The sequence below is a fragment of the Micropterus dolomieu genome, linkage group LG10 (assembly GCF_021292245.1).
Source record: "Micropterus dolomieu isolate WLL.071019.BEF.003 ecotype Adirondacks linkage group LG10, ASM2129224v1, whole genome shotgun sequence".
Taxonomy (NCBI): Eukaryota; Metazoa; Chordata; class Actinopteri; order Centrarchiformes; family Centrarchidae; genus Micropterus; species Micropterus dolomieu.
In genome coordinates, this window is record NC_060159.1 from 26941663 (window position 1) to 26950729 (window position 9067).

A 9067-nucleotide genomic window follows, 5' to 3' on the forward strand; every position below is an offset into this window, starting at 1 on the left:
CTCATGATTCTCATTTGCTCTGACATGCACTGTGAGCTGTAAGGTCTTATATAGACAGGTGTGTGGCTTTCCTAATCAAGTCCAATCAGTATAATCAAACACAGCTGGACTCAAATGAAGGTGTAGAACCATCTCAAGGATGATCAGAAGAAATAGACAGCACCTGAGTTAAATATGAGTGTCATGGCAAAGGGTCTGAATACTTATGACCATGTGATATTTCAGTTTTTCTTTTTTAATAAATTTGCAAAAGTTTCTACATTTCTGTTTTTTTCTGTCAAGATGGGGTGCTGAGTGTACATTACTGAGAAATAAAATGAACTTTTTTGATTTTTGGAAAATGGCTGCAATGAAACAAAGAGTGAAAAATTTAAAGGGGTCTGAATACTTTCCGTACCCACTGTAATGTAGAGTCATAAGGATAATTGCAAAAGAGATGTCTTTATTTTATAACTCAGCAAGTTATGTTATTTAGAGGCTACAATCCGTTGTCCAAATATAAACAAGGATATTAGACGTCTTATGCCTACCAAACACCTATTCCATCAGCAACAACATGCTTCTCTATAATCACGTAAATGTCAGGTCTGATTATGATTTAAACTGAAAATACTTATTTGGCCACAATTGTGATTATTCCATTAAAAGAAACTTTTCACAAAGGCATACCTTTGCTAACACAGGCCACCAAAACTGGGGACTGTCCCCAGAAAATGGGGACGTCTGGTCACCCTATCCTGAATACTTATTAAAGGAGTATTCCATCTAACAACCGGACTGAGAGCTGAAAGCAGGGCAGACCAACCAAAACAGATAAACCACGATCGTGCTGATCATGGAAACTGTCAAGGAACCGATCCTACGAGCAATCATTTAAATAAAGTACATATTTCCTTACAAATGAAATAAATAAAAATTATAGCCATGTGTGACTGAGGGAATCTGCTTCTTGTCTCCGTTATTCAGATCGACCACAACATCAAATTCTCAGCTGACGGCCAGTGGAACCACATCAGCGCCTGCATCTTAAACGGAGGAGGCGTCCGCACGTCTATCGATGAACGCACCAGGAACGGTTTGTAAAATAAATTACGATAAACATAATTAAGACTCACTCTGAGGATAAGTAGTTGTTGAGAGGAGAGGACAAATCTTTTCTGAGTGTTTCCTGATGAAGCTTGATATTAAACAGCGTCGGTGTGTCGTCTGTAGGTTCGATCACCATGGAGGACCTGATCTCCGTCCTACCTTTCGGAGGAACCATTGACCTGGTGCAGCTGAAGGGCTCCACGCTGAGGAAAGCTTTCGAACACTCAGTGTGGCGATACGGCCAAAGCAGCGGGGAATTCCTTCAAGTGTCCGGTATTGTTCCATATATACATCGTGTCCATCTGTATATACCCCATTTCCTTAATATATTTAGTTCGAAGCCTCCTTGTTTTCTGATCCGCTGCATTATGCTGTTAATACAAACTCAACACTTCCTGTATCTGTTTCAAATTAAAAGCCCTTCATTTCTTAACGAGGCTTTTGTTGTGAAACATTTGCTGGAACGTGTTTTGGAAGGATCAGAGACTTGCAGGGTTCCTGTACAGCTCTTCAAATGTAGCTATCGCCATCTTGTGGCACTTGTATGTTACTACATAATGGATAGCCTAAGCCCCTCCCCTTCCAGTAGATCACCACGGGACCTTTCTTCGGAATAAAATATGGACGGTAGTGAACACCATGAGACAACTAATTTTTTTATCCTGTTTGAATTGTGGCCTGAATTAAACGTTAAAATGTTTGTCAATTTAAAATATACATTTGAAAGTCAAGAAAGTTGCAGTTTCTTGTAAAACTGCTGAACTATAAGACTTAAATATATAATTACAGCACAAACCCAAAAGTTGCGTATGTGACGTTACGTTTCTCTCAATGACTGAAGCTAACGTTACTGAAGCTACTGTTACTGAAGCTACTGTTACTGAAGCTAACGTTACTGAAGCTAACGCTAACGTTACTGAAGCTAACGTTACTGAAGCTAGCGTTACTGAAGCTAGCGTTACTGAAGCTACTGTTACTGAGGCTACTGTTACTGAAGCTAACGTTACTGAAGCTAACGTTACTGAAGCTACTGTTACTGAGGCTAACGCTACTGAAGCTAACGCTACTGAAGCTACTGTTACTGAAGCTAACGTTACTGAAGCTACTGTTACTGAAGCTACTGTTACTGAGGCTAACGTTACCGAAGCTAACGTTACCGAAGCTAACGTTACCGAAGCTACTGTTACCGAAGCTAACAATACTGAAGCTAACGGTACTGAAGCAACTGTTACCGAAGCTAACTTTACTGAAGCTAACGTTACTGAAGCTAACTTTACTGAAGCTACGGTTACTGAAGCTAACTTTACTGAAGCTACTGTTACCGAAGCTAACAATACTGAAGCTAATGTTTCTGAAGCTAACGTTACTGAAGCTAATGTTACTGAAGCTAAGCCGTTACTAAGCTAACTGAAATAGAACAGTAATACTTAAAAACAAGTTTTAAAATGACAATTTAAAGAAATGGAAAGGTTTTTTATTTTCCCCCGTCCTGTATTTGGGACCGGACTTCATTTGATTGTGTCCATTCAAGCCCTTAATCCAGACCTGGCTTTTATTTGAAGAAACACTGTATACACTGTATGGACACTTAAATCTATCGGGAGCAGAAGACTTCTTCACATCACATTTCTTCACCATGGGAGGATGCTGTGAAAGTATTACCTGTTTCTTAGCACAATCTTTGACTTGACGCAGGGGTGGACTGGTAATCTGGCATACTGGGCAAATGCCTGGTGGGCCAGCATCGAGTTGTCCAATCCCACACTGCTGTGAAAATCACTTGTAGACCAAAAATACCTTTTTTGTCCCAGTCCAGCCCTGCTGAGACGTTTTTGTGTGTCTTGATTTGAATTACAAAGTAATGTAGAGAGTGCTGAGATCACATGACTGCTATTAAAACATCTGGATCTGTCAAAGAGAGGCAGCTAACGGTAGCTAGACTGCCTCCTTTCTGTGATGCAGGATGAACGGGAAGATCTGCCTACCAGCACCTCTACAGCTCACTGACGACCAAGACATATTCTAGCAGATAATCCCCTGTAAAACCTTAACGTGTTATTTTTGTACAAATTAAACAAGATATAACATGTTAGGGAGCTGTAGAGGTGCTGGTAGGAGGAGTTGTTTCAAGACAGCCAATCTGAGCCGGCATACAATGCCAGCTTTCAGTAATTGATAGTTACCTGAGATATTTCAGTTGGTACCACAAATATGTCTATGTACTGATGAATGAGTCAGACTGATGATGTTTCCGTGTCCTCTGACAGGATTTCGTGTAGAGTTTGACATCTCCAAACCTCCGGGGCGTCGCGTGAAGAGCCTCCGCATCCTCTGCACGAAATGTCGAGTTCCTCACTACGAACCCGTCGAGGACGAGACGGTTTATAAAGTGGTGCTGCCGTCCTACATGGTGAATGGTGGAGACGGATTCTCCGTGATCAAGGACGAGACGCTCAAACACAACAGCGGTGAGATGTTTGTTTGTTTTGCTGATTTTTAATGGATTCCTGAGGTACCATTTACTTTACCCTGACATGACTTTGTATTTCCTTCCAGGTGATTTGGACATTTCAGTCGTGTCCAACTACATCACACAAAGAAAGAAAGTTTATCCGTCTGTCGAAGGACGCATCAAGATCTACAACTCAGCTTCTGGACTGCGGGGACAAACCGCTTCACTGGTATTACTGGTTTCACTGGGGCTGCTCTGGACTCTGTGTGGGAGCGTTTAAGACTGACTTTACCCAGAAACAAGGACCGACAAACAAACTGCAATCCTGCGGGACCGAAAATCTCACTTCACAGAAATATGACTTTACTTTTGATTCTGGCGTGGTGGCAATGGAGCAGTGGATAAGACACATGCCTTTAGTATGAGATGCCTGGGTTTGATTACCACTGTGACACATCCAACAATGTGTCCCTGAGCAAGACACTTAACCCCTTGTTGCTCCAGAGATGTGTGACCTCTGACTTATATACAGCGATTGTGAGTTGCTTTGGATAAAAGCGTCATGTATTGTTTTTTTTCAAAAACAGAAGGTGTAAGCTCTGGCAGCCAAATTCCCAAAAACAATCTGGTTGGTAGTGTCTTGGACTAAGTTTGGACAAAACGGCAAAAACAACGACCACAAGATTGTCTCCTTCACACTACGTCTCCAGTGCTAGTTTGAAAATAATAAAGCATCACTAAACTATTTCGGCTTTAAACAAAGCACCTCAATCCGTGTCTGGCTCATTCTTTGATTATTTCGTTTCAAAACCAAATTGGAAAAACAAAAAAAAAAGTTGTTTTTTAAGTGAGCACTATATTATAGCCACATACGAAAAAAGAAATTAAAGAAAATGTAGGATCGCGCCAAGCTGGTTTCAAACTCGCTTGAGCAAAAACAATTTCTCATTGATTTGGTTTTGAAACTGAATAATCAAAGAACGAACCATACACGGATTCACCTCCCATACCCATATTTTTACGGCCCAGATGCTGGCAGTAGCCGCTATCCAAACCACATGGTACACCTGTGTTTTTCTACAGTTTTAGCAGGACACTGAATGTTTGAAGACATAAATAACAGCAGTCTGATGGGTAATCATTGAGCCTTTGGTGTAGGGATGGGGATCGAGACCCGGTTCCAAATTTTCTCAAAACCCGAAAATCAATAAGGTTCGAGCTTATCGAGACGTGCGGGCTATGATGTAACGTTATGTCTCGAGCGTCAAATGTGATTTAATTTGAAACGCAATGGATAAGAAAATCATCAGGCTGCAGTCTGCCTGCTCCCACACACACACACAGCGGCAGCCGAGCGAGAGGCGGCGCCGCCGCGGTGGAATACGGTGAGCTTAGCTTAACTTAGCTCCAAACTACTGTAACGTTAGCTGATGACAGCTACGCTCGTTACTGTAAGTCCGTGCAATAAAACCTTTGCAAGTATAAAGACAATACTTTATCAATCCACCTGTCTGTAAGGTAACGTTAAACATGTAGAAATGGTTAATTTAAACATCTCTGTCCTCAGTATCTCATCCTGTATGTTTTATACAAGCACAGCTAACGCTAACTTGCCATTAGCCAACAAGCTGAATAGAAAGCTGTCTGTCTGGAGCACAGACGGGTCTGTAGTCTTAAAAACTCAGCTGCTGGCTGTGACAAACCAGACGCTCCTCTTCTTACCTGTAACGTTACCTGCAGCCAGCGAGAGAGGAGGAGGGACTGATACAGACTGATGTTGTTCTTACTAAACGTCACTCACTACTTGTGATGTCAGATAAAGTTATTGAGTAACTTTGCTGTTGTCTAGAAACAACATTTAGCTGTATTTAAAATATTAAATTAAAAACAACCAGGCAGTTAATATGTACACTTCAAATCAGTCATCTCAATATATAACGTTATCGCACATTGAATATTGTCCTCATACCGTGCAGGCCTACCTCATGCCCGTTGGGTCTGGTCTTACCAACTAACCATAACTAAATAATAGTAAAGTATCGATAGTGGTATCGATAAAGAATCGGATCGTTAAGAAGTCTCAAGATCAATAAAAATTAACGATCCCTATCCCTACTTTGGTGCGATTGAGAAGTTAAAAACAAACGTGGCTTTATTCTTGTGTTATTTCCTAATCATTTCTAGAAGGTTTACTATAAATAACATCATTTTGTACTAATTATAATGAAAGTAGAGACAATACTCAGTTCAGTTTATAGTGAAACAGCTAACAGATGGACATTTTGTACACATTTTCATGTTCCCCTCAGGATGAACTATTATAACTTTGGCGATCATCTAACGTTTCATGTAGCGCCACCTTCAGAACAATGATTTACTGTGTCCAATAATTTGATTTTGATGACCAAATACTTGCAGGACTAACGATGTTCCCGTCAGTCTCTGCTGACTCTAGATAGTTTGGATTAGATGGGGAAGTTTGTGGATGAGACCACCGTCATCGGCCTGGATTTCAAACGATGACACTTCATATTGGGAAGAAATTCATAATCTTGAGTGTTGTGCAGAGAACAACGAGCTGCTCAACATCAGTAAAACTAAGGTTCCTGGGAATCAGCATCTTGGAGACCCTGACATGGTCATCTCACATGCTCCACGCTGGTGAAGAAAGCTCAGAAACGACGGTATTTCTTGAGGAAGCTTAAGAAGACCAAATTCCCACGCCAAGTTCTTGTCAGCTTTTACAGAGGAGCAACAGGCACTTAACAGTTCACACCATGAGCAAACACTTGGCGACAGTAACAAGGAAAAACTTACTTTCAGCAGGTAGAAACCTTGAAACTCCTTAATTCATCCTCAGCACTGCACCATGTGAAATACTAACACACTGCACTGTGATGGTAAACAGACCTGCTAATAATCAGTATAGCATTGTCATTGTAGCATGTTAGCTTTTAGCTTGAGACACCGCTATATCTAAGCACCGTGCTGCTAGCGTGGTGCGAGACTCACTGTAATAACTTTATCATTAAAGTATGATAAATTGTATTGTTGTCTCCAAACAAATTTCATATTTTTACTGGAGTGCAATGACTTTTTAACTTGGCTATCTTGGCATTTAATTGGCCTTAAAGGAGACCAATTAAACTGTTTTTCCAGTCCTATATTGTAGTTCTGTGACTCCTGTATGGCAGATTTGCATGTCTCATACTGGCTCTTCATGTAGGCCTTAATTTCAGCCTCTGTCTGAAACAAGCTGTAGATGTTCCTGTCTCTTTAAGCCCCCCCTCCCCTCTCAAAGCCCACTGTCTTCTGATTGGTCAAGACCTGAAGCATGTGTGTACAGACGGACTGAGACGTTGCTGTGGGAACAAATGACCATTTATGGGGCACCGACACTAGTTGGTACAAAAAGCAGTTCAAACGGAGCGTTCTGGAAAGGAGGAAACCTGAGGTTTTCTTTTAAATACTTTAACCTCATTATTTGAAGCTTTGGCCATGTTAAACATGAACATCCAACATTATAACATTGTAGATTAGTCATAAAATGCTGCGACTGTGCCCAACTGACAACAGCCTCCATTTTACATATAATTACTGCCAAAATATACCGTTTTTTTTCTTGGAAGCTTCTTAGGAAATTATTAGGAATGTTATCTAAATGTTTCATCTGATGTTTAGATGTGCAAATCCTCACAATCACACGAGAGTAGACAGAAATGACTGATGCTTTGCTGCGGCTGTATAAACATTTTGTTGAAAGGTAATTGTTAATAATGGGATAATGTGATGTAATAATTATTGAAGCTCAGTGGAAACAGAAATCTGCATCAAACACTGAGTTTGTAAAGTTATCCGCCTTCTTTGGAAGTTAAAGCACACAGATGTTGAAATTTGCTTCACTTCAGGCCAAAAAAGCAATCAGCCTTCCTGTAGCAGCAGGAGTTCAAGTTGAATTTGTTCTCTTAATAATGTGCGTCTACGTGGATGGGAAAAGTCTCACCATAAAGTCAATTTAAAAATGTCTTGACTGCTTCAAACGCTTTGGACACGTGCGGTAACACAAAGCTCCAGTGTGATTGTTGTAGTTTCTGTTGTACATCGCTCAAGATAAATGTCTCCGTTTAAAAGCGAAACATTGGCGTGAACACATTTAGCAAGGAACAATGTCACAAGTAAATGTGACAAAATGGGAATTTGGGAAGAAACCGTAGTCGCACAGAATTACGTCTCATGTATGCAAGAAGAACAGAAACTCCAGCACTTAAAGGAAACATGGGTTTTATTTTCATAGCTTTGCTCCGTTCTATTAATGATAATTCAATAACTAATAATACCGCAAAGTCAAAGCGGGAAGAAACTGTGAACAGAGTTTAGGTCATAGCTCTTTCTCTTCCTGATGAATAAATCTAACTCAGATCTCAGAAAGTACTTTCAGTACTACTACTTCAAATTAAACTTCCTGCGTACCTGGGTTAAAGTTCCTGTGAGAAGAGTCTTAAACGCTGAACCTCTGAACTCTCTGTGGAGAGACGAGAGGAACGTCCGAACCGAAACCGGCAGCAGACTCTATGTTTGTAACATCCATAGACTCTCTTTGGGTCTCCTCGGCGAACAAGGCCTCCTCTGTGTGGGGGTTCTCCTAAACATGTTAATGCTTGGGAACTCAGTCTGTTTTCTGGGCGCCAACCAATAAAACTGGCACAGAACTGCTCCGACACGAGCTGCCAAGGCCTGGAAAACAACCACAGTGGAAACTATTCTCTCCTTGCTTTTCATTAAGTGCAGTTCTGGGAAGGGATGAGGACACAGAGTTAGTTGGAAAGCAGCAGGCGTCGTCTTTGGGAAACAGTCAGGTTTTCATTTGTAGCTGCTGTTTAGTTAATAAATGAAAAGAGCGCCCGGTTTAACGATACAAAATAACTATGAACACATTTTACTGCACCATGTCTGTCCAGAACCAGGCTCCCTCTTACCTCAGAGTGGACTGCTTTGATTAGAACTGCTTCTACAGAGGAACTGGTCCCTGATCTGTGGATTATCTGGAGTAAAGATGGTCAGACGAAGGCGTCGTCAGTAGAGGTGGAAATCAGAAATCATTTGATTCGAATCACTTCGTTCAGTTGAGTTCAAAGATTTGTAGTCTTGTACTCTAAATGTACTCCAGCACGTACCACGGTAAGTGAACATATTGTTCATACGTACTCCAACACGTACTGCGGTAAGTGAACGCGTCACTGTTCAAGTGTACTCCAACACGTACCGCGGTAAGTGAACATATTGTTCATACGTCCTCCAGCACGTACCGCGGTAAGTGAACATATTGTTCATACGTACTCCAGCACGTACCGCGGTAAGTGAACATATTGTTCATACGTACTCCAACACGTACCGCGGTAAGTGAACATATTGTTCATACGTCCTCCAACACGTACCGCGGTAAGTGAACATATTGTTCATACGTCCTCCAGCACGTACCGCGGTAAGTGAAGATATTGTTCATACGTACTCCAACACGTACCGCGG

The 9067-nt window shown here is 41.2% G+C and overlaps 1 protein-coding gene across 1 annotated transcript in view; it reads left to right on the forward strand.

The window, feature by feature from the left end:
* The window catches only part of nt5e (5'-nucleotidase, ecto (CD73)), a 23225-nt gene extending 17859 nt beyond the window's left edge, over positions 1–5366 (forward strand). Inside the window, exons 6-9 of the mRNA XM_046060300.1 lie at positions 967–1075; positions 1213–1362; positions 3357–3557; positions 3646–5366. Of these exons, the coding sequence (XP_045916256.1) occupies positions 967–1075; positions 1213–1362; positions 3357–3557; positions 3646–3821 (636 nt within the window). The 3' untranslated portion in view covers positions 3822–5366. The remainder of the gene's footprint in view (positions 1–966; positions 1076–1212; positions 1363–3356; positions 3558–3645) is intronic.
* Positions 5367–9067: the final 3701 nt, after the last annotated feature.